General features: G+C 51.5%; 8 protein-coding genes and 1 non-coding gene across 9 annotated transcripts; 4 read left to right on the forward strand and 5 right to left on the reverse strand.

Moving 5' to 3' along the window:
- Positions 1 to 69: 69 nt before the first annotated feature.
- Positions 70 to 2104, forward strand: ALT_4301 (WD40 repeat domain-containing protein; the record flags this gene model as incomplete). The annotated part of the gene is made up of 4 exons (XM_033561119.2): positions 70 to 423; positions 481 to 984; positions 1046 to 1895; positions 1953 to 2104. The coding sequence occupies 4 exons, from the start codon at positions 70 to 72 to the stop codon at positions 2102 to 2104; spliced, it is 1860 nt and encodes a 619-aa protein (XP_033417010.2).
- Positions 2105 to 2609: 505 nt separating this feature from the next.
- Positions 2610 to 3081, reverse strand: ALT_4302 (uncharacterized protein; the record flags this gene model as incomplete). The annotated part of the gene is made up of 2 exons (XM_033561120.1): positions 2610 to 2648; positions 2710 to 3081. 2 exons carry the CDS (start codon positions 3079 to 3081, stop codon positions 2610 to 2612), a joined length of 411 nt encoding a protein of 136 aa, XP_033417011.1.
- Positions 3082 to 4204: 1123 nt separating this feature from the next.
- On the reverse strand, positions 4205 to 5951 carry ALT_4303 (putative hexokinase Kxk; the record flags this gene model as incomplete). The annotated part of the gene is made up of 5 exons (XM_033561121.1): positions 4205 to 5080; positions 5140 to 5547; positions 5609 to 5634; positions 5721 to 5843; positions 5912 to 5951. 5 exons carry the CDS (start codon positions 5949 to 5951, stop codon positions 4205 to 4207), a joined length of 1473 nt encoding a protein of 490 aa, XP_033417012.1.
- Positions 5952 to 6826: 875 nt separating this feature from the next.
- ALT_4304 (SIR2 family NAD-dependent protein deacylase) lies at positions 6827 to 8169 on the reverse strand (the record flags this gene model as incomplete). Its single annotated transcript, XM_033561122.2, has 2 exons — positions 6827 to 7981; positions 8047 to 8169. The coding sequence occupies 2 exons, from the start codon at positions 8167 to 8169 to the stop codon at positions 6827 to 6829; spliced, it is 1278 nt and encodes a 425-aa protein (XP_033417013.2).
- A 557-nt stretch (positions 8170 to 8726) lies between these two features.
- Positions 8727 to 11257, forward strand: ALT_4305 (Golgi transport complex subunit COG4; the record flags this gene model as incomplete). Its single annotated transcript, XM_033561123.2, has 2 exons — positions 8727 to 9944; positions 10010 to 11257. The coding sequence occupies 2 exons, from the start codon at positions 8727 to 8729 to the stop codon at positions 11255 to 11257; spliced, it is 2466 nt and encodes an 821-aa protein (XP_033417014.2).
- Positions 11258 to 11997: 740 nt separating this feature from the next.
- Positions 11998 to 13875, reverse strand: ALT_4306 (ammonium transporter; the record flags this gene model as incomplete). Its single annotated transcript, XM_033561124.2, has 4 exons — positions 11998 to 12644; positions 12703 to 13294; positions 13367 to 13698; positions 13761 to 13875. The coding sequence occupies 4 exons, from the start codon at positions 13873 to 13875 to the stop codon at positions 11998 to 12000; spliced, it is 1686 nt and encodes a 561-aa protein (XP_033417015.2).
- Positions 13876 to 17146: 3271 nt separating this feature from the next.
- Positions 17147 to 17218, forward strand: ALT_t089. The gene has a single exon. It is a non-coding gene; the product is annotated as a tRNA-Arg (tRNA).
- A 248-nt stretch (positions 17219 to 17466) lies between these two features.
- pmr1 (Ca(2+)/Mn(2+)-transporting P-type ATPase PMR1) lies at positions 17467 to 20806 on the reverse strand (the record flags this gene model as incomplete). The annotated part of the gene is made up of 3 exons (XM_033561125.2): positions 17467 to 18041; positions 18100 to 20614; positions 20711 to 20806. 3 exons carry the CDS (start codon positions 20804 to 20806, stop codon positions 17467 to 17469), a joined length of 3186 nt encoding a protein of 1061 aa, XP_033417016.2.
- A 1140-nt stretch (positions 20807 to 21946) lies between these two features.
- ALT_4308 (kleisin alpha) lies at positions 21947 to 23829 on the forward strand (the record flags this gene model as incomplete). The annotated part of the gene is made up of 2 exons (XM_033561126.2): positions 21947 to 22210; positions 22273 to 23829. The coding sequence occupies 2 exons, from the start codon at positions 21947 to 21949 to the stop codon at positions 23827 to 23829; spliced, it is 1821 nt and encodes a 606-aa protein (XP_033417017.1).
- Between the last annotated feature and the right edge of the window lie 1108 nt (positions 23830 to 24937).

Below are 24937 nucleotides of genomic sequence, written 5' to 3' on the forward strand. Positions count from 1 at the left end.
TTATAATTATATTGAATTAACTGGTTTTCCACTATCGTCTGAGATTTCTCTTATCCCCACGACGGCAAGATGCCCAAAACCACCGTCACGGTCAAGGAAAAGACCCGCCAAAAGACAACGGCAAAATCGCGCTCTCCATTTGAGAATGGAGCTTCTTCCAAGCCTGTTGACGAGAGCGACGCTTCCGACGTGGAAATGGAGATCGACGGCGTTGAGACCGAGAAAGTGCGCGAGAAGGATGAGGCGGAGAAGAAGCTGGAGAGAATGCTCTTCGGTGATGACGAGGGTTTCATCGGCGCATTGAAAAGCCAGGATCGCGATCTTATGGCGTTGATGGCGAAAAGCGATGAGGAGAGTGGCAGTGAAGAGGACGAGGGTGATGATTTTGACGATCGGGATTTGTCAGATGTTGCCGATGCAGATGTTTGTTCATCCTCACCCCCCGTGGGTATGTGCGTGCGCTAATGGAATTTCCTACAGCTCTTCTTCCTTGATTCTGGCACTGCACCAGTTGGTACTGAGCTTGCAGAGTCTTCGGCGGCGGGGTCCGAGTCCGAGGAAGACACAGAAGCGGAGGAGACGCATCGCGCGGTGTGGCACGACAGCGACGATGAGCGCCTCACGATTTCGCTGGCTAGTCACCAGAGGTTGAGGAAGTTGCGTGTCACCGAGGCGGAGGATGTCATCAGCGGCAAGGAGTATATCAAGCGACTTCGCAGACAGTTCGAGCAGCTGCACCCCGTACCAGACTGGGCCAACCCGGCATTGAACAAGAAACAGACCGATTCAGACTCCGATCGTGACAGCGATATGGATACGGACGATGAGAATGACCGGCTATCCACGCAACCGTTGGCCAAGCTGCTGCAAGGTGCTACTGATCTGACCACGCTTGGTGAAAGCACAGGCGCGGGAGGCAAGAGAAAATTGCGACAGGAGGTGATAGATATTCACAGACTCAAGGATGTCGGCAAGGATCAGCCAGTAAGTTTTCTATGTGAGCCGCAACGTTCAATGATTCTAGTATTAATGCTTCTGCTTGCAGTCTTCCATCGACTCGCTCATGTTCCACCCTCACTATCCATTGCTTCTGTCGTCCGGACCTGCAGCAACACTTTTCATCCATCACATCTCACCCTCTGCAGAGGCTCCCAATCCCCTTCTCACGTCACTTCATATCCGCCGTACACCTATCCACACCTCCGCCTTTGCTCCTCCTACCGGTAACAAGATCTTTGCCTCCGGTCGTCGACGATACTTCCATATTTGGGATCTCGATACTGGCAAGGTCGAGAAGGTCAATGGCACTGCAGATCGTAAAGAGGAACAGAAATCCATGGAGCGGTTCAAGCTTTCGCCCTGTGGGCGGTATGTCGGACTGGTCGGCTCCTCTCGCAAAGGAGGCGGTATCATCAACATTCTGCACTCGGAGACAGCGCAGTGGATTGCCCAGGTTCGCGTGGACGGCCGTGGGGGTGTCGCCGATTTCGCCTGGTGGAGTGACGGAGAAGGTATGACTGTCGCGAGCAAGAACGGTGAGGTGTCTGAATGGGACGGCCGCCTGAACCGGGTTGTAGCTCGCTGGATGGACGCCGGTGCCGTGGGCACAACGACACTCAGCCTTGGTGGACGCTCTGGACGGACACAGTTGGGCGGAGATCGCTGGGTTGCCATTGGAAGTTCTAGCGGTGTAGTCAACGTCTACGACCGTCGCGAATGGGCGGCCGCATATGCTGCACAGCCTGCCTCTTCGAAAACGTCGCCGATCCCGCGTAACCCAGAGCCTGTACGTGCCCTGGATCAACTCACTACGCCCATCAGCCACCTGGTCTTTGCGCCAGACGGACAGTTCCTTGTCATGGCTAGTCGGTGGAAGCGGGACGCATTGAGATTGGGTAAGCCTCTACCTCTGTCACTGCTCATGATGAGTTTAACTGACTGATACCCTACAGTTCACCTTCCCTCTTGTACAGTGTACCGCAACTGGCCCACATCCAACACGCCTCTTGGCCGTATCTCGTCAGTAGCTGTCTCCCCTGCCTCGGATCAGCTGGCAGTCGCCAACGAACAGGGACGTATCCGACTTTGGGAGATTCGCGGGTAGTTGGTAGATTGCAGACATGAGCTGTTTGAAGATAGAGGAAAAGTTGTTCTTGTACAATTAGGCATTGCGCATCGTATAGATCTAGCATACATTCAAACGATAAAGATCATTGCCCATATCACACGGCCATCGGCCAACAGTAGATTTCCGGCTCATAAAATTTAAGCCAAACGTTTAGACCGTGTACTCCATTCCCGCCTTAAAATCACTGCAAAAACAAAACGTAAAGACCCGAAATCTCATCATTGTGCAGACATTAATGAACTCAACGATTTCATTACCCCCTGCGAATAGTCAGCACCCCATCCCACCGTAAGAAACCACCCCTCGACGAACGAATAACTTACATCAAGGCCGAGCTTTACAGCGAAACAAATCATCAGCATCTGCTCACACCAAGCTGAAATATCCAGGATAAAATAAACTCACCGAGTTCAAGAGCTACCCGTGAATCACAATCGTCAGCGAACATGGACGCCAGCAGAGAGGAACCAGAACCCAGTCCTCAAATATAAGTTTCACTTACCGAGCCAACGATATGAACCTTTTGCACGCATCAGTTTAGCACACTTCAGACCAAACAGAACAAGGAAAGCTGAACCTACCTTCTTCCCATCTTTATTCTCCGGGTCACTCTTGCTCGCGGCAGTCTGGTTCGGGCTCGAGTTCGAGTTTGGCTCCGAGCTCGCGCTCGCGCTCGCGCTCGGGGCCTGCGTGAGCGTGACGAGGATCTTGTTCGTGGAATCGATCTGGGCCGTCGCGGCGGACACAGATGGTAGAAAGAGTTTAGTGCTGAGAGTCGGGACGAGGGTTGTGTCTGGTGGGAGGAGTTTGGTGGTGGTTGTTGGCACGAGGATAGGAGCTGGCATGCGGATGGTGTCTGTGTTAGTGCTGTTGTTGTCTCTTACCCATCGATGAGGAAAGGCCAGGGCTGTCGTGGCGATGGCCGTGGTGAGGATGGTAATGACGCCCTTCATTTCTGCTGGTTATTTGTGAGAGTAATTGCTTGCGTGGTTAGCTATGATAGGGGAGTTGAGGGAAAAGAGAGCAGGGCCACCTTGGTAGTTCGACAGGAGTCAAACGGCTAAGTTAAACGATGGTAACAACTGTCTTCCAAAGCTTAATGTCAGTTGGAAATAATAAAGAGTTCAGTTCCACTTGTTGTGTGTATATATGGGCCTGTTGTTGGGTACATGTGATAACCCCAGCTTCGAGGCAGCACAACAATGCGGTTCTGTGGATCAACCGATAAGACCCAGACCATCTGCCGGGGCAACGTGCCTGCCTTAATGCCATGAGACCCTGGCATTCTATAACGGGTCATTATTCCGAACACCGTGCTCCTTGCGGAGGCGCATTCGTCAGGTCAACCGGGTATCGGGTTGGGCTTTGAATATGCTATAGAAACGGCAAGACTGCGATTTCATATGAGCTCCGGTCAATCAAATATCGTAGATGCTGACGAAGAATTTGTCGCAGTGTCGTCCAATTCGTCGGTTATTGAGGCCAGTCTGTTTTGGGGTATTCGAACATTCCTGCCGTGCCTTTGGAATGCTGGGTTCCTTGGGCGAATCTGAACATGTCTGCACCCAAAACTAGCAAAGAATCCAACTTGTCTTTGATTGAGCATCTAGATCCCTTGCCGAGGGCTCAGAACTTTCATGTCACTTGTCCGCTGAGGCGGATATTCTAGAATGATTGATGTGCAGATGATGTTGGTAACTCAGAAGAGCCAAAACAGCCAGCGCTGCGCCGTTCCCTGGCAGTTCAACCCCGTCAGTTGGCTGTCAATGTAAGTAAATATGTTAGTCTTCCAGCGCATTTGAATGGATCTTGTTGGTAGCGTAATATCATTCATTGAGCCTGTATGTTGTTTGTATGTACAGACACTCGCATTCCAGTCGGGTCGTTCTATGGGGTCTGTAGTCAAGAAAGACGATGTGCATCCTCCAGGACACCGACAGATTCGTACACTTGGATAGCGTTCATGGATATTTTTCAAACCCAGGGCCGCTTACACTTGCCATACCAAAACACCGTATCCAAAAGAAAACTCGTCAACAGCCAAAAAAGTCCCTTCCAAATATCAGATATTGACATTTAAAGCAGTTTCTGCATTTCGTCTGCGTTCCGGATACCAGCCAGGTTGCCGGCCTTGACACGCTTGAGGGTCAAGGCGGCGATCAGCGCGGCACCGACACCGGAACCATCCTCGGCCGCCATAATGGTGACCTTGTCCTTCTCGTTCGGGGCCCAGTCCAGGATCTCGCGCAGAGCCTGGGCACCACGAGCCTTGAAGTGAGGGTACTTGGTGAAGACGGAGCCGTCCGCACCAACGTGGCAGCTCTCGATGTTCTTCTTTTTGCAGATAGCGGCCACACCGCAAGCCGACAGACGAGCTGCACGCGTACCGATCAACTCGGCCAGACGACGAATCATCTCGAGCTCGGCCAGAGTGGGCTTGATGTTCAACTCGCGCTCGAACAGCTCCTGTGTTTCCTGCAAGTTCTCGTAGGGATCCTCCTCGATGGCAGCCAGGAAGGAAGCGTCCAGCAAGTACGGCTTCCGCAGCTTGCTGGTGTCCTGATTCTGGAAAATTAGTCCTGGTCTGCTGTCCAGGAGGTCAATCAAGGCCAGACGGAATATCTCTCCCAGGTAGAGACCGGCTGTCATCTTCTCGAAGGCCTGCTGACCGGGGCGGGGAGAGTCGCGGTCAATGATGTGATCGTACTTTGTGAGGGGTAGAACAACGTGCTCGTTGTCGAAAGCACCGTACTCGCAATTGATGGCCACTGGCATGTCTGGGGGCAGGTTCATGTGGGCCAGCTTAGGGATGGAGCCAACATCCTCCATGTAGGCCGCATTGACACCTGTACCAAAAATACATCCAATCTTCATCTCGGGATCAGTGTAGGCGGAGGCGATGAGCGTTCCAGTGGTATCGTTGATCAAGGCAGCGACCTTGATAGGAAGTCCCTGAAAAGCACATTGTTAGATGCCCGTAGATTCGCGACAACAAGTAAGAGAGGGCATACCTTTCTCTTCAGTGTTTCCTCCAGGGGAGGGACGACATCCTGTCCCTCGACACCATCAATGTCGAAGCCCTTAGTCCAGCGCTGAAGAACTCCATGATCAATGTACTCTTGTGTCGCCGGGTAGGAGAAGGTGAAACCCAGGGGCAACGATGTCAATCCCTCCTCTCCGTGGTGGAACTCAATGAATTGCTGTATGCAGTCGGCGATGTATTCCCACAGCTCCTCCGCGGTTCCGGTCTTCAGTTCTTCCGGCATGCGGTACTTGGACTGGCAGATATCGAAGCCTCCTTTCTCTTCCGTCAAGGTAATCTCACAGACGCGGAGGTTGGTACCACCCATATCCAAGGCAAGGAAGGTTCCCTGCTCGTCTCCATCGGGGAAGTCCATAACCCAGGTAACGTTCATCGGCTGTTGCGTAGTCCTAGTGGTCAGCGTACAAGCTTCTCCCGATGGATGCGGTCAAGCTCACGATGTTACCCCCCTCCACGCTGAGACCTAATCAGAAACCGCAGGTTAGCTTCATTACATCTCCCTGATAGCTACCGAAGCTATCAATAATTAGATTAAAGATAAGGGCTTACCCTTCTCGAGCTCCTTGACGAAGTGGTCAACCACCTGCTTGAGCTTGGCTCTGTCCACGGTAAACATCTCCTCGAAATCCTTAATCTGCTGTAGAAGATTCTGAGGCACATCGGCCATCGATCCTGTTCCAATTGCACTTCGAATGAGCCATTCTGCCAAATGTTTTGTAGCTTCGACCAGTTTGACCTACCCTTCCGGGATGGGGGGCGCTTGGGACCAATTCCGACCATTGTGTTATAAGAGTGTGTATTAGAAAGGAACGATAGATATGAGCAATGAGGGAGATATATGAAACGAAGTAAGTAGAGAGAAAAGAGCTAGAAAGACAGATGAATTGGGAGGGAGGGGAGGGGGGAAGGATATTGATAAGAAGAGCTACGGACTATGAGGTATCTAGAGACACCGTGGGGCAGCGACCGGAGAAGGTCCAAGAGAATCAGACACTGCCAGAGCCACCGAAGAAGGCCCCGCACAGAACGATGAAATCGCAGTGGCCGTTGATCATCCGATTGCCTCACCGGTTGGTCTCTTTCAGCTGGGGTCGAATTCTAGTGAGAATCGATTTTTTTTGGCATTACTCTATTGATACTCCATCCATGTCTATCCAGATACCGAGTTTCTGCTCTAGGGGTTGGGGTTCATACCGAGTCCCTCCCCACCTTTCGCAGGATCCGATGACAACCTTAATGCTTCCCAAAGGATTATCTAAATAATAGCAAATGATTGAGAATCGAATCCTCAAAAGCCGGTGAGATTCGGAGATCCTTTTGTGATGCGTCAATTCCGCTGTTGGCGCCTCGATAATAAGTCAATACTTCATCCAGTAAGCAGAGCTGATCGCTTCTAGAACATTGCTTATTATGGTTGCTATAGTTAACTTAACTAGTTGTCTTTTCATGACTAAGGCCATCTTCATTAATTCATTATTTTGCATACCATGATTCATCTATGTCTCACCTATAGATCGATTTCGTTCAGATTCTCATTATTCACATTCATGTGAGAAAGGTTGGGATGCAAGAGAATCAACCATCCGTGATCCGCCAGAAGGAAGCCACATCAGCGCCATCGTTAAATAGTGGTCACACTAACGGACTCACATGGCTCACATGGCATTTGACTTCTTCCTTTGACTGGCCAAATGAGGGAATACATGTCCCAATCCCCCCTCGCTGTCATGCACAGCTGTTGGTTGTAGCTCCCTTGCTTTCGCATCTCCTGTGACATGCGTATCCTGGGCAAGTCCTCCGTCCATCTCCTCATCGCGGGGGATTCCGGACGACTGGCCCAGGGGCTGTTTATTCAACAAGGCCTGGGCACGGTGGGCTGCTGCCGTCCCTTGTCTGATGCCTGCTTCCTTTTGAGAATGACGATCCAATTGCCGTCGCACTCTTTCTTGATACGCCCCGGAAAATCCCAGCGCTCGATCAACTTCTTCTGTCAGACGCTCCACCTCATCGTGTAGCCGCTCGTCTCTCGTCCATAAAGGTGCGTTCTCGGCATCTCGTGCCTCTTTATCAGGATTCGTCCTCTCCCACAGTTCCTCAAGTTCCTGTTCCCAACCGAGCGCTCGTGCGAACTTTCGCACACCAGCATCACAATCGCCCAAAAGAAGGACATCGTCGGGACGAGACCCCATACCTCCCACACGTTCCATGTTAATCAGCACTCGCGGAACCCCCTCACGACAGAATGACGGTAAACTAGCAAATGGGTGTACAGTGAGACTCGTCCCCATAACAATACATAAATCTGCTTGTTCTGGGAGACTTCGGTTTGCGTGGAATTCCTCGGGCAGGGCTTCTCCGAAGAAGACAATGTCCGGCTTGACAAAGCCGTTGCAACGAGGACAATGGGGCACCTCCCCTTTGGCAATAGCCTCCTTCATTTGAGGTTCCGGGTACGCCGCCTTGCAGTCAATACAGTGTTGCGACGCGAAGCTACCATGGGCCTCAACAATTTTCTCGCCTGGGACTCCTGCCAGGCGCTCCAAGCAATCAATGTTCTGAGTAAAGTGTTTCAACAGCAGTCCCTTTTCGTGCAATAACTTGACAAATGAATGCACAATAGTTGGTCGATACCGGCCAGGCGCCAACTCACGCGCCAAGGCGTAGAACGGTCGAGGGTTCTCTCGAAAGTAATTGATATCGAACACATCCTCCGGCTCTGGCAGATCTAGAAAGGCTAGATTGGAGTAAAGGCCTGTGTCTGGGGAGCGAAAATCGGGAATGCCCGCCGAGGTACTGATTCCAGCCCCTACCTGCCATCACCACCGTTAGCTGCTACATGCGGGGCAAGGAGGGGCGATCTCGGAATATGGCATACCATGACCACAATGCGTCGCACATCTTTCTCTTTTATATATTTGGCTACTGCTTCAATATTCCGCGCCTCCAGTACCGATGGGGAAGTTCCCTCGTCGACCACAGTGGACGTTTCACTGCCCATGTTGCGTCGGGATTATCCAACACTGGGCCGCTATGCTGGTCTCTGGAACTTCGTCGGCGGTCAATGCAGCTGGTAAAGGAGCTCAACTTCTTAATAATTACTGTTTGAGAATATAAATGATGAACAGATAATAGAGGCACAAAGACGTAGCAAAAAAATTCACCGTTGATAGCGACGCAGTAGCAAATGACGTCGAGTTGATATCTCAGAGGGAGAAAATCCCCCGATTGGGTAGTCGGTGGGCCTGGCTGCCTGAGGCTTGCAATTGTACAGCAATCTGTCTCCAAGAAGGAGGTTTGATATCATATTTTCATGCGTCCTGGATCAAATTGTTGTTATTACAAGATACAGCTCTTCAAGATAAAGTCCATTACACTTCTTTCAAAGGAGCGAATGTCCTAAAGCGATAACAGGAGCTGCCTAAACTATAAGCTTCTCACCGCCCACTGGTTGCTCTATCTACTCCGTATCTGGATTGGATGAATCTCCGCGCTGTCAACAAGACAAGACACATTGCATCTTCCACCGACGCTCCGTCGAGCAGGGGTCTGGACACGATGTCCAGGACAGAAAGCTCCATCACCAATGGGCATGTGGTCTCATCTGCAGAACAAAACGGAGAACGCACGAACAACCCCCTCCCAATTGACGTGTTCAACGCCAGTTCCGTCGCGGAGATCAAGGCCGCCCTGTCACACCTCCATGAGCAAGAAGTCGCCGTCACCGCTCGGCTGGACGCCCTTGTCGCTTCCCAGAAAGATTTCTCCCGGGAGCTAGGGCGGCTAGATCTTCTTCGCGCCCATTTGGGTTCCCAGACCAGCACCACCCACGCAATCAGCCATGGCATGTTGTCCGACGCTGCGGCTACCGCAGATCGCATCTCGAGCGCCGTCCGTCGGCTCGACCTGGAGCAGTCAAGAGTGAAAGCGACGCTGGAGGTGGTAGAGCAGGTTTCGGAGCTGAAGGCTTGCGTTCTGGGGGTTGCAGGCTCCATGGGTGCTCCGCAGGACTGGGAAACGGCGGCCAGTTATCTGAACAGGGCGTCTAAGATACCTTCGGAGGTGATTCATGGTACTTTTGCAGCCGAGATGGTGCCGACCGCTGAGGTGCCTGACCCGCCAAACGTCACTCTGGATAATGCGGCTGAATCGCTTTGCGGCTTATTCCTGCGCGAGTTCGACAAGGCCGTCAAAGAGAACGATGGCGCTAAGATCACACGGTTCTTCAAGCTGTTTCCTCTTATTGGTCGCTCCGAGGTTGGTCTGGATGTGTATGGGCGCTATGTATGCCAAGGAGTGGCATCGCGGGCGCGAGCGAACCTCAATGCCGGCACGGGAGGCGCTCAAAGCAAAGATGGCTTCTTCTACGCAAATGCGCTGACGAAACTGTTTGAGCATATTGCCCAACTCATCGATGGACATGGAGGTCTTGTGGAGCGCCATTACGGCCCGCGGAAGATGAACAGGGTCATTGAACGTCTACAGCTCGAGGCGGATCTCCAGGGTGGGATTATTCTGGACACCTGGAGCGACGAGCGGCACGTCGATCGCAAGCTTACAGACATCAAATCGTATGCCTTTACGTTCTTGGTGCAGAGTTTCCTTCCTGCTCAGCGCAGTGCAACGCCTCGGTCGAGTTCCCCAGCGACTCGCGATGGGCTCCCCGCTGAAGATGAGGGGGTAGACATGAAAGAGATCGACGGGCTACTAAACGAAATGGCAGTCATGCTGGGCCGCTGGTCTCTCTACTGTCGCTTCATCGCTGAAACTTGCAATGTAAGTTATCTGACTGTGTCAACCGCCTTTGGATGGATATGTGCAGAAAGCTGACTCTGTGCAAGGCAACCGAGGACGAGACTCAAAAATTTACGCCACCCAAGTTTCTACAGGAAGCGAGTCTTTCCAAGAAAATCAATGACCGCCTGACCAACCCATTCAATACTATGACGACATTTTTCTTCCGTCGCTCGGTTGAAAAGGCGTTTCAGTTGGATGAGCAGCCTTCTGGTCTGACCCTGCACCCGCAAAAGCCATTGAAGGCAGATCCTCCTCATATCACATCTGCAGTGGACGACATCATGTATATCGTCAACAAGGTCTTGCAACAGTCACTGGCCACGTCACAAATCTCGGTGGTGACTAATGTCGTCCCCACGTTGGGACGAGTTCTTGGATCGGACTTCATCGGAATGACCCAAAGGAAGATGCGTGATGAATGCTATCCCAAAGCGCCTGTCCAAGGGGCTCAGCCGCCTGAACAGATTGTGATCTCCTTCCTCGTCTTGATCAACAATCTGGATGTTGCTGTCGACTACATACGCCGCATTGTGCAGAACCACACCGAGACGAAAAAGACCATCACTGGCCCGGACGGTCAGGTCGAGGAAACAGACCAGCTGAGGTCCCTGTTCCCCGTGCCTGCAGAAGCCCAACTTGCGGCGCAAACGCTGCAGACCCTCGCCTCGTCCTTCGAGTCCAAAGTGAATGACCTCCTATCCGACGGTATCCAGGTTGTATTCAACAACGTCGTAAAGCACCGCCTGCGACCTATCCTTTCAGATGCTTTCCGAGACATCGAATACCAGCCACGGGACGACAGCGACCCAACGAGCACCGTCTACCACGACTACGGCGATGGAGACGAAGACGTAGACGACGGCGCCAGCCGAGCGGAGCTGGTCCGTCCCCGCTTCGCCGCCAGCTGGACCGAGCTTCTCCTCCCCATCTCCCGCATCCTCACAGCCTCAGCCTTTGACCGCCTTCTGAACGTCACAGTGGCGTATCTGGCCCGACTGCTCGAGAAGCGACTGTGGTCGTACCACGGACGGATCAACGCACTTGGCGCCACCCGCCTCGAGCGCGACGTCTCCGGCGTGATAAGCGCAGCAGTGGACGTCGGCGGCGCCCAGGGCGCCTCAGGACGATACCGACACCGGGAGGCGTTCGCCCGCTGCCTGCAGATGGTGCTAGTGATGGGGATGGACGACGACGAATGGGAGGACGTCACCCGCGGAGGTGAGACGGCAGACGTGCTCGATAAGCTCAATCGGGAGGAGCGCGCGCGAATCCGTGCAATGGTGCGGCGGTGATCTCGCCTTTCCTATTTTACATAGTGTATATTGCATAGACTCGCCGCGAATGTAAATAGCATGATCCATAGATGAATTTACTGCTGAACGCGGAAACAACCCATGTCTATCATCGCCGACGCACATCAGACAGATGTAGCTCACCCCTAGCTTGCGCCTAAGACTAAAACCAGCTACGAGTCAAAACTTACACTCTTACAGAAACATAAAATCCAGATAGCCAATGCAAAACAGCGAGGTGGAGATTCTAAAGTAGCCAGGCATGGACCTTAGAGCGACGCACTACCATCCCGCTGGACCGGCCCTACGTGAAGGCGAAGGAATCACTTATGGTGCGACCAAATACAATAAACAAGCACATATTATCTGATCGTTATTGAATTATTCAAGTCTATACACGTGGTATCGTTGCTAGCTCCAATGACTGACATCCCCGCCGGTCACGAAAAAAAGTATATACAAAACAGCCGTAGATCAGGACCAGATGAACGCCGATGTTGCTAAACCAAGAGTCACAGACAGCGTGGGGAGAGAAAGAAAAAAAAGCAATACACATGGAGTCAATGGCGTAGCCCCAGGCGACGCAGCATTGAAAATGCGGAAGCAGGAAGAAACGATGCTGGATATCTCGAATAGTCGCTTGAAAAAGAAACATGAACAAATAGGGGTTCGGGGCTGAAGGACGGGGTTAACTGAGGGCGGAAGAAAATGAGGCAATGAGGCAGGAGATGATGAGGTTATTATGATGAGCCGTCTTGCTTCTCGTCGATTTGAGGAGCGGCACGTGTTTCGTGCGTCTCTTGGGCTTGCGCAGGAGGATTGTGCTCGGCGACCTGCCGTGAAGCCGGTGCAATCTTAATCTCCTGAATGCCAGAGTCGCCTTCACTGCATCCTCGGCTGTCGATTCCCACGGGTGTCTGGCCTTCGAGCATCTCGCTGTGCTCTCCGATGCCATAGCGGGCAGCATGGGGGATCTCATGGCCGTCTTCGAGCTGGTCGTGCTTCTGCGGCGTCCAGGCCAGGTAATCACGGCGAACTTCGACATAGTCGTATGCGAACTCGCCTAGCTGGTCGTCGTCCATACCGAGCAACTCGGCCTCTTCGGAGGCACGCAGTTTCAGGCCAGGAATAGCGTTGATGGCGTAGGCAATGATGGCGGAGACGACGAAGGAATAAGCGCAGGAAGCCACGATGAAAGCAATTTGGATGTAGAGCTGCTTGTAGTTGTGGATGACCCATCCACCAACTCCGGTTCCAGTATTCACACCGTCCAGACCGACGATTGCATCATCTGCGAAAAGGGCGTTGAAGATCAGGCCAACAATTCCCGCGACACCGTGTTCGGCGAACACATCCATAGAGTCATCGATACGGATCCAGTATTTAACTATACAAGAGTAGCGGTTAGCAAAGCGAATTAGGTATGATAATTTTGTCAAACTTACCCTTGGTGGCATAGTTACAAACAACACCAGTCACAATACCAAGAATAACACTGGCCCAGGGGGTCAAAAACCCAGAGGCGGGAGTCGCAGCGACCAGACCGGAAATAGTACCGGAACACCAGCCGACCATCGACCACTTTCTAGCCAGACGCCAATCGAGAAGAACCCAGGTAATGGCTCCAAAGGCAGCAGTCAGGTTTGTGTTCCAGCAAGCCATGGTGGCTCGAATGTTGGCACCGAAGGAAGAACCCCCGTTGAATCCAAGCCAACCGAACCAGAGAAAGACGGTTCCGAGGAGAATGAGCGAGACGTTGTGAGGGCGGAAGTTCAACATCATGCGTTCCTGACGACGACCGAGGACCATCGAATAGGCGAGAGCTGCCATACCGGATCCGATTTCGACAGGACCACCCCCGGCATAGTCCAAAACACCGTATTTGAATGCCCAACCGTTCACATTCCATACCCAGCAAGCCATAGGACAATAGACGATAGTAGCCCAGATGAAGGTGAAAACCATGGCCGGAAGCAGACGTCCACGTTCTGCAACAGCGCCCATAATAATAGCCGCAGTGACACCACAGAATTGCATCTATGCCAGATAGGCTTGGTCAGCCTGCAAAGTCCGCTAAAGCCTAGCAAATCGTGAAGAGTAGTATCATACCTGGTAGAAAGCATAAAGGATATTAGGAATGAGAGGTGATCCAGGACTCGGGTCGGCCAGAGTTTTCATGAGACCAAAGTTGCGAAGGTTGCCAATGTAGCCATTGGTGGCAGTAGGAGAGAAGGCGAGGGAATAACCCCAAAAGTACCACTGGAATGTGACGACCGAGAATGATGCCATACAGGCCCAGATCATACTCAGAGCCGACTTACGACGAGCGAGACCAGAGTACAGGAATCCAAGACCAGGAATCATGACCATGACCATGGCGGAGGCCACGATGATGTACGCCTGGTCACCCGATTGAAACCATTTGTTCAGATTCTCCGTTCCTGAAAATGATGCCGTTAGAATCATGGCCCCATACAAAGCGAGCAGACACTAGAAAACATACTGGAATCACCGCCAATATCATTTGTGGCGAGCTGCGCATAGTTTGCGGGAGCACCAGTCCAGTTGTATGACGCATAGTCCGGGATATATGGAGCGGCGCCTGGTTGAGACGACATGGTGAAATGCTGAAATTATGATTCTACGTGTATGCTGAGTTGGTGAAGAATGCAGAGAATCTCAATGCATGCGAAAACCACCAGACACTCTCTCCCGGGATGTGTGACCGTTGAGTTGTAGGGTGGGCGGAGAGAGGGATATAGTTATGGTTTCCGATGCCGGAGGAAGAGGCAGAGAGCGGAAAAGGCTAGCGAGGACAGTGACACGATCGGAGGGCGGGAAGTTTCGGTTGAAGAGGAATTGTATAGATGGGTTCGAAATGGGTATATTGTTGGCTAGATCTAACCTCCTACTTCGCTCACTCAAGAACGAGAACTGTAGTTGAAAAGAAGGATCGATCGAGCGAGAGAGTGAGTGAGTGAGCAAGTGAAGAAGTGTTAGACTCCGCTCTGTGGAGAAGGACAATTGCCACGGGGGCGGAGGGCGTAGTATATAAGAAGATGGCGAGAAAAGATAGATAGGGTCATAGGAATTCAAATCAAGCGCTCTGGAAAGGCATCCCGGTGGGCCTGGAATTGGACGGGACACACGAATTTGCGTTTGCAAATCTGAAGGAGTCAAGCGATGATAGCGATAGATCGACAGACTTCCATGGGCAGACAAGACAGTGAGAGCTGTGGGGCGGTAATTATCGATATTTTTAAAATGCCTTTCCCTTTTCTTGGTCTCTTTTTTTATCAGCCCTTTGGTGATGATATCGGATGATATTAGTGTTCGTATTAGTCTTCCAGCTTGATTGATAGATACTGGGCCGGAGACAGTCAGATGCAATTTTCCCTGTAAACAAGAATAAATTAAATTAATAATAATAAGAAACTGCATAAGACAAAATAAAGCAACGAAAAAGATCTCGAAAGAAACCTCCTTGCAGCTTTGGAGGGAGACGCGGTAAAACCAGAAAAATGAAAAAAGTACCTGGAGATAACATGCAGAAGACGCCCAATGGAATAATCGATCCATTAAAGTAAGATAAGAAAACAGCCAATAACGTGTTCGAGCCTAACGGCTCTGGGCCAATAAGCCACAGGCGAAAAGAAACTCACCAATCAATGGCGATCCCGTATGAAATAGACCTCATCCTCCAGTGCTCGACGACCAACATTATGATCTAGGACACACTGAAGAAGACTCGACCTACCTACTATCCGCATTCCAATGACGGTATAGGACAACTTCGAGACAGTTGTTGCTCGCATCATAGCTTCTTTGCATCCTCGAAGTGCCTCGTGGCGAATGCGCCTCAGTATGGAGTAGTGCATATCCATTAATGGTTTTACCCGACAGGACCCAAGACCCAACTTTAATCCGCTCTCTTATCCCGGCCAGCCAAGACCACCGTCGAGATGGTGTGGGATACTGACTGACTGTGGCGAATACATAATCATATTATCATTGCACTCCATGGACAGTAGTCATCGTCATGGCCTGGTGGGTAGGGATGATAGAGAGGTAGATAGGAAGCACGCTTCCACCCCCAAACATCGGTTCGTTGCTTTTTCCATGCCAGGTGGTTAAATATTTCTCTTGGCTCCGAGCACTGACATGCGGTCTGTGGCTCATATTCAGGCTGACTGTGTAGGTAGGTTGTTGTACAACCTCAAGGCACTTTGACTGCCGGGTTCTTACGCTTATTTATGCTCTTGGTTAATCAACGCTACATACTTCTCCAGGCAGGTAGAATGAGTACTACCTGCTATCTTGAGATGATAACATATCCGGCCGATGCATGCCGCGATAGATAGATAGATAGATACTCCGTACAGTGATAGTCGTACTCCAGCAAGTGTTGATGATATGAAGAGATACGTCCACCCCTGTCAACTCCGCGGTACAGCCCCCATACATCTCCATCCAGACTGGCTCGATCCCACGGCACAGATACCACTATCGACAGAGTTTCAAGCTTGAGTCTCGAGTTGATCCGGAACGCGAATGCGGATTCCTTATCAATTGCTGTTTCTCTCAAGTCATCTTTCGCTCACCCTGATAAGCAAATCGATTGGCTGTGAGGCCCCGATAAGATCCTCAACGCCACCTGCCGAGTGTGTGGGGCCCGTTAGCTCCGGATGTGGTATGGCTGCAGCTGAAGGAGCCCCATAGCACTGATAACGAGAAGCTTGGCCAATAACATCTCGGCCCAATCCAGCCCTGGCTGGTTCCTGCTGGATTTCCCTCATTTTCCCGAAGGCTCGCTCGGGCATTTCAGGAACCCAAGCTTCGTGCCCAGGATGCCCTTATCTGGAGTTCTGGAGTTCTGGAGTTCCTCCGGCTGGGCGCCGTTCGGTTCGGGATCATCGCTCACATTCATATGTCAGCCTGACCAGCCGGAAGCACTTTTTGCCAGCAGTCAATGCTCGACTCTCGTGCCTTGGGTTTCTTATCTGGTTAGCTTGGGCAGCGACTTGGATGCTCTCTGCGCCATAGCTTCCAACTTGAAACATGGCTTGTCAGGAACACGAGCCCGATATATATTTGCTAGTTGCTCATTTCGGGATTGATGCCTGAAGCTCCGGTTATATCACTCCAGTTCATTCATACTGTAGTCCGCTCTAGGATATTGGGCCGGCCCTCAGGTGGTTCGTACCTGGAGTACGGACCGTAACCATCACCCAGGAACAACGGAAACCAGCTCTGTAGATTCATCCAATTCGATCATGAATATGATCTATGACCTCGAAATAAAGATTTCTGCATACGTCCAGTGGGGTCACTAGCCACTTAGCTACGGAGTAGTTAGTCAACTATATGCGGTGCTCCGTACTAGGCTAGCCCTGGGTCGCTGGTCGCATGGCCTCTGATTGAGTAACCCGCAGTATCTGTTACGAAATCACCAGCCTCTGCCGGCAATTTCTATGATTCTATTGGCATTTGACAGGTGTCCAGGTCCATTTTGACATCAACGAGCAGATTGACTCGGTACTCAGGAATCTAGAGGCGCCTGTGATCGCGTGGGGATATCTGGGGGTGGGCACGTGGTGCATCGGCAAATATATATATAGCCAGAAGCTCGGCACATTTTATATACATGAACCTTCAAGATTCGGTCGTCTGATGCGATCAGACTCAGTAATCTTACAACTACACATACAAGTAGTCCATTTGGGTATAGCTCAATCCGAGTTAAATGGCTTTTGTGGATAATGCATGGACTTTGAGATGGCCGGTAGACTATCCCAGCTCAACAGAGCAGGGAGGCAGTCAGCAGTCAATAATGACAGACGGTGACTTTTGTGTTATGTAGCAAAAAAAGGCGGTTATCTTCAACAACCTGGCCTGCTGGCCCAATGGTAAGGCGCTTGACTACGGATCAAGAGATTGCAGGTTCGAATCCTGCGTAGGTCATTTTTTTTGCATCTCCGCCAACCGCTTTTCTTTTCTAGACGGATAAAGAGAAAGAGGGCCATGTACTTATTGACTCACCTACATTCTACGCAGTTAGAGGAGCGATATCATAAATGTATCAGATTATGTATAGTTATGCATGTCCAATGGCTAAGTGCCTCTTTTCACATTACACAGCAAAAAAGGCAAGACAACGCCGCCCCTGCAGCCTCCTTTCTATCGAATGCACAGTCCATCAGTCATTCCCATCAAACATTCACGCTGTACCCCACCCCGACAGCTCTTCGCCGCTTGACGGCGTTTAGGTATTTCCGACCCTCGTCCACCCAGAAGACAGTGCTTGAAATGCATAGAAGCCTGAACAGATGGGCGGCGTTGAGGGGTTCAGTTTGAAAAATGCGCTGGAAGAACGGAACATAGATTACGCAAGCCTGTCCGAACAAGGAGCCCAGAACCGCATAGTTGAACATCTTGTTCCCAAAGAGTGAGAGTTCGCCGCGAAGCACGGATTTGCTCTCGCTGCGGCAAGTCAAAGCGTTGAACATATCGAAAAGAACAAAGCAGGTGAACGTCATGGTCGTGTCGTGGGCAGTCACCACGCGGGAGCGCTTCCCAGGGTTGGAGACATCATCGGCGTCGCCCATCTCGTAGACATAGATCGCCAATGTACCAAGCATGATCATAAAGGCCGACGTAAGTACTCGTTGAATCAGCGGTCTCGTCAGGACCCGCGCCGTCCTCGATCGCGGTGGGCGATTCATGATGGACGGGTCGACAGGCTCAACACCCAGTGACTGTGCTGGTGGGCCATCCATGAGGATATCTAAGAACAAAGTCAGTAAAAAACACAATCCAAACCCATACAAGAATGGGCAACTCACTGATCCACAGGATTTGCATGGCGTTCAGCGGGTTTTTGAAACCTAACAGAGTACTCAACAAGACAAGACTGAGAGCAGCCACACTGGTGCTGAGCTGGAAAGTAATAAAATTCTGGATGTTGTAGAATATACCCTTGCCTTGCTCGATCGCACGCAAGATGGTGGAGAAGTCATCGTCTGTCAGGATCATATCCGCAGCCTCCTTGGCAACGTCGGTACCCAACTTGCCCATCGCAATGCCGATATCCGCCTTCTTCAAAGCTGGCGCATCGTTCACCCCATCGCCAGTCATGGCCACGACGTCTCCCCGAGACTGCAGAGCGCGCACAATTTTCATTTTATGTTCTGGGCTTGTGCGGGCGAAAATTGAGGTGGTCGAGATAGCCTGTGCAAGGTCCGCAGCACTCATACGGTCCAGGTCTTGACCGCTGAGAACAGGCCTCGACCCCGGAGAATCTCTTACTGGCATTCCAAGTTTCTTGGCAATCGCCACCGCTGTCGTCTCTGCATCTCCGGTGATCATGATAACTCGTACACCTCCCGCCATGAGACGCCTGATGGACTTGTGGACATCCTTCCGGGGAGGGTCGTTCATCCCAACGAGCCCAGCAAAAACCAGTCCAGTGTATCGGTCGTCCTCATCACCCTGACTTGTGCTCGAAAGGGGAGTACCAGATCTGCTACCAAATACCCTCCCTCCTCTGGGAGTGTCTCTGACTGGTCCGCTAGCGAACGCCAGCACTCTAAGCCCCTCAGATGCCATATGTTCTGCTGCCTGCCTCACGGTATGGCGTCGCGGCTCATCCAAGATGACCTCGCGACCATCCTTGGTCAGGTAAGTATCACACCGTGTCAGGACTTGTTCCAGAGCACCCTTGATATAGGCAACGTTATTGGCGCCGGCAAAGGAAGGTGCGTCGTTCTGCCCACTGCCAATGATGACACCCATCCATTTACGCTCGGAACTGAAAGGTGTTTCAGCAACGCGCCTGCTGATGCGGTCACGAAGGTCATCTTCACCAAAAGTGTCTAGCAAGTCCAAGATGGCGACATCGGTCGGTTGACCAACCCATCGGCTCTTCACAGCCCCAGACGCGCGGTCCACGGTAGAACTGAGGACTGCTGCCGAAGATGCGCTGGCCGGAGAATTTGCACTGACCCGCCAGAGTCTGGCATTATTGGCAATATTACCGATTCGGAGAACGGTTCGGGCCGCGGGGCCCGGAGTCAAAGAGGAGATATCATTGTGGACCTCAAATGGTTCCGGGCAGTCGAAATGCCACATCTTGGTAACCGCCATGTGGTTGAGCGTAAGAGTGCCTGTTTTGTCACTGCACACCACGTTCACTGATCCCAGGGTCTCGACGCTCGGTAGCCTTCGCATGATCGCCCCTCGCTTGGCCATCCGCAGCACACCCAGAGCCAGAGTGACGGTCACAATGATCGGAAGTCCTTCCGGAATGGCAGCGACCGCGAGAGAAACACCGATGGTGAACATCTCGAGGAGCTTTCGACCCTGCACTAACCCGATTACAACAATCAACGCAATCACACCGAAGGAGATATAGCTCAATTCCTGGCCCAGACGATCCATTGAAAGCTGGAGTGGCGTGCGCGGGCTCTCGATCTCCTGGAGCGACACCGAAATGCTGCCAAACTCTGTCTTGGCACCAGTGCCAATGACAATTCCCTGGCCGTACCCAGACCGCACGAGGGTTCCCATGAATGCAATATTATGTTGTTCATTCAACCGTATATCCGCGCCAACGGCGCCGCTGGCAGGAGCGTCATAGAACGGTGACCGAGGCGGGCTAACGATTTTGGGAGAGCGGGAGACTGCGGCCTTGGTGCTGCGAAGTGCCTCGGGGTATTTGGCCACAGGCTCGTTCTCGCCAGTCAAGTTCGACTCGTCAATGGTCAAGTCAGTAGCTGCAGTAATCCGTATGTCCGCCGGAATGCGGTCGCCCGTGGTAAATAGAACCAAATCCCCGGCGACAAGTTCGGAGGCCAGAACAGTACTCGAAGCTTTGATAGCCGCCGATGCCGAGCTGGGGCTTTTGCTCGCAAGGTCCTCCAATTCGATATCCGGCCCTAAAGTCGCCGTCGTAGAGTTATTCATAAGAGGAGCGCTCGACGGGGGGACGTCGCGGATGAGGTGTGCATGATGGGGCACGAGACGGTTCAATGCCTCCAAGGACTTTTCAGACCTGTACTCCTGAACGAATCCGACGGTCACCACAATAGCCACAGCGAGGGTAATGCTGACGGCGTCATCGTAATTGCCCATGAAGAATGAAATGGCCGCGGACGCCAACAGGAGAAGTATTAGTGTCTCCTTGAACTGCTTGAGAAACCGTAGCCACAAGGGCTCGGGTTCTTCATGGGGCAGTTCATTTGGTCCATCTCGCAATAATCGTATCTCTGCCTCTGCCGGTTTAAGTCCGTGAAGGAGAGACGTCTGTAGGCGCTCCGCGGTTTCTTCAGGACCTAATAAGGAGTACGTTGATGTGGACGTCTGTAGGACAACTCAAGTCAGAATTCAATCCATTGTACGAAGCCAATTCATTTGTGAATGGATTATCAGAAGCCTTTCAAACGCAGTGACACTTACTGATGGTGACCGCACGCCTGTTACAAGGGCTGTCGATGACGGTCTCGAAGCCTGGGCATTATGCAAAGGTAGCGCAGGCGTTGCGGACCTTGACATTTCTCATGCTCTGTCAGAACGAGGCAACATTCAAACTGGGTTCGCGATCCTTATCATCCCGTTATCAAAAGACAAAATTGGGAGAAAGAAGCGCAGTCTGGAATTTGTCAAAGTTCTTCTGATGCTCTGATAGGGCTGGAGAGTATGCAAAAAGCCACGTTCTCAGACGCGCGGCGGAGTGCGGTATCAAGATGGAGGGAAACTAAGTTGAAACAAGACGGGCCGTGCAGAAGGTCTGGACACCGAGTCATTGGTTAGTACGTAGCTGAGGATTTAGATAGCTCATGGCGTAGTTAATCATGGGCGTACATTATTAAGTATATCAAGGTGAAAACAACTGAAACAGATTGATAGCCCCGGATTATCCAGGAATGCTTGATGCGTAACTAATGCAGAACTGCTTATGTCTTGTAGAATGCCTCCCCATACCCTATGCGTCCTTGCTGGGTCATGTCAACAATCACGTGACGAGATTCAATCTTTCTCTAGGTCCGACGGATCAGGTATTATTCCGAATAAGCCGCATCCGGAATAGCTTAGAATTGTGCACATTGATCTTCATCCTATTACGTAAGGCATAATATACACGTGACTCGATTCTCTCCCCGTTAAGCCAATCAACGTCTGTGCTTTCTTCGTTGTGCTGTCATAGTCCCGTGCTCCCGTTGCTGGGACGAGAACTTGTGGGAGGGAGGAGGCTGGGCAAACCTCAGGCTCTCCATTAAGGTACCTGCCTTCCACCCGCCGCCCGCCAGACGCGCCTTTCGCAACTCTTTCTCTCTTGTTTCCATCGCACCACACCAACCACCCTTCCTCCGTCGTTTTCATTGTATTCTCCCCCCCTCTTCTGTACCCACCTTGTTGGGATTGATTTTGTATCGCAGTACATGCGATTATTGATTTACTATCGACTGGATCTGTTGCTGTTCTGTGTTCAGCTCTTTTCCTTGTCTCTTCGGACGCCTTAGGGGCAGGAAATCAATCGCCGATCCTTGGTGTTGACCGTGTTATTCGGATACCGCGCGTCACCAACCTCGTTGCCAGGGACCTCCCAAACAAATCACCCCGCACTAGGCGGGCATCTTTTTGGATATTTGATTGAATTTCCCATTTGGTCTTTGATCCATACCTCGTTCGACAATGTTCTACTCCGAGACTCTGCTGTCCAAGACCGGGCCGCTGGCCCGCGTCTGGTTGTCGGCCAACCTTGAGCGCAAGCTTTCGAAATCTCATATCTTGCAATCGGATATTGAGAGCAGTGTCAATGCCATTGTTGATCAAGGGCAGGCTCCGATGGCTCTGCGACTTAGCGGTCAGTTGTTGTTGGGTGTGGTTCGGATCTACAGCAGAAAGGCCCGGTATCTTTTGGACGACTGCAACGAGGCTTTGATGAAAATTAAGATGGTAAGCTTGATTGCTCTTTGCACTCAATGCTTGTCAAGTTTTACTGACTTGTGTGGTTGTAGGCGTTCCGTTTGACCAACAACAATGATTTGACGTCTACCGTTGTCGCTCCTGGCGGCATTACTTTACCTGATGTGCTTACCGAATCCGATTTGTTTATGAACTTGGACTCCTCTTTGCTTCTTTCTCAGACTCTTAATTTGGAGCCAGAAGGCAAACGGCAGGGACGCTCGATGGATTTTGGAAGTCAACTGCTACCTGATAGTAGCTTCCGACGATCTGTTTCTCAAGAACCTCCACGCTTGGAGGACCACACATTGGTTGATTTAAACTTTGGCGATGATGATGATACCCATATCGGCCGTGACTTCAGCATGGAAGTTGGCCGAGATGCCCCCGCTCCCCGCCCCTTCGAAGATGACCTCCTCAGTGACGCCGGCAAGTTCAACGACGTTGACTTGCAGTTGGACCTCGGTGAGGATGACGCTCCTCTGGATAAGATGGATCTTGGCGAAGATGGCCCCCAGGACCACTTCAATTTCGATGAGACTTTAGATATCGGTGGCGACGAGGAGCTCACGCGTGAAGCCGAAGAACGCCGACAGCAACGCGACTCTGAATCCGCAATGACGGAACTTTCCGAGGAAGAACTCAACAGACTCGAGGCGGAAGAATCAAAACTGTCGAAGGGAGGACGAGGAATTCTAGACGAGGAGTACGCCGATGGCGAACACGAAGATGGCGAACAGGGTGATGACGTTACCGTTCAACAAGCACAGCGTGCCAAGCGACGAAAGGTGATGCCCGTCATGGATCTGGATGAGGCCATCGACTTTAAGCCCAGTCATATTAAAGAACAGCAGGCAGATCGATCTGGAATCTTGAAACCGGCAGCGTTCTTGCCTCGGGATCCTGTTCTTCTTACCTTGATGAACATGCAGAAGAATGGCGACTTTGTGTCAAACGTCCTTGGCGCGGGCCGCGGACGTGGTTGGGCCCCCGAGCTTCGTGATCTACTTTCATTCGATGCCATCAAGAAGGCAGGTGAATTGAAGAGAAAGCGCGACAGCGGCATCGCCGATATGGATGTAGCCGCTGCCACTGCTCCTGCTCTGGAATTTGGCGACGAGGAAGCCATCGTGCCGGTGGACGAAGGAGTTGGTCTCGACTCGACCCTTCACCAGCGGTCGGAGATTGAGTTTCCCGGAGACGAAGAGGAACAGGGACTGCATATGAGCGACGATGAGGGCATGCATCACCCCATGGAAGAGATGGATGATACGACTGTGCACCCCGTGGATAGCGGCCCGGTCTCCGTTGGTACTAAACACGCCGTCCACATCATCCGCGACGCGTTGGGCGAGTCCGCTGCCGACCAAAAGAAGAGCGTCAGATTCCAGGATCTGTTACCCGAGAAGAGGACGAGCAAGGCTGATGCCACCAAGATGTTCTTCGAAGTTTTGGTCCTGGCCACCAAGGACGCAGTCAAAGTTGAGCAGGGTACTGACTCCGTTGGCGGTCCTATCAGGATCCGCGGGAAGCGTGCGCTCTGGGGCTCGTGGGCGGAAGAGAACACGAGCGGGGAGGCTGCTAGCCAGCCCACTGAGGTCGCGGCCTAAGCACGTCTTACATACCCTTTTCGTTTTCTGCAATGTCCATTGTTTCATGTACAGTTGACTCGTTTGTTCTTCATTCTCCTTTCTGGCTGTTCGAATTGAGGCTGGTTTGCCTTTTCAGCAGGATTGCTTCTGTGTATTGCTCCAAGTGAGTTAATGGTGTTTCGGGGATTTGATTTTGGGAGCTGAAAAGGCGGCTACTGATCGGTTCTTTTGCGGTTCATCCAGAGCTGCAATTGCTATTCTGTTGGGGATTATTTGGGCTTTTGTTTGTATGGAATTATGGGTAGGTAGCTTTAGGATTTAGAGATTGTCTGTAATGGCACCATTCCATGCACGCAGTCGTGATTTGCACCAATACAATGTGTATGAAGTACAAGGTACCTTCCACAGGTAGTCTACAGAATAGGATTCCAGACTAATATTGGTCATGTTTATCATGGGATGAGACATGGATGATCCAATCCTGCCGAATTCCTTTGATAAAGCTTGCTAAGCAACTAGGTCGTCTTGGCTGTGTGGCTTGAGGCTTCCAGAACAACATGATTCAAGATCCAATAATACAAGCGTTGAGGGCGCGATAAGTATAACAAGGGTGTAGAATGCGGGACTCGGCGATTTTTCCCACGAGGCAGATAACATGACCTGCAGACTATGTATGCAACAGGAGTGAGCCACAGAGCATAAGCATGTCATAATCATAAAATCAACATAGTCAAAGCATTGATAGAGCTATTAGTATTCTCTTAGTTGGATTTGACTACAATGGAAAATTGGTTGATCACTTTCCTTGAACAGTCAGTTCCTTGGGACTGAGTTCCAGTGACGATGATGCTGAGAAATCATCCGCAGGGACCGTGATCGAATGACGCTAGATAACTAGATGTGCCGGACAGAAGCCCGATAGACTGAATCCAGGCCAACAGGGGCACTAAAATACTAGGAATTGCTTACCTCAGTGACCTTTATATGCTGATCTGTAGCTACTCATCTTTTCCCCCCCAACGTTTGCTCTAGCTGTAGAGTCCACATCGGCAGGAAACCGGTCGCCTGGTGACGTCTTTTTCATCTGTAGACTGTGCCAGTTCTCGGATCGTCCGAACGCCTTATC

This window comes from Aspergillus lentulus (assembly GCF_001445615.1).
Source record: "Aspergillus lentulus DNA, contig: Alt08, strain: IFM 54703, whole genome shotgun sequence".
Taxonomy (NCBI): Eukaryota; Fungi; Ascomycota; class Eurotiomycetes; order Eurotiales; family Aspergillaceae; genus Aspergillus; species Aspergillus lentulus.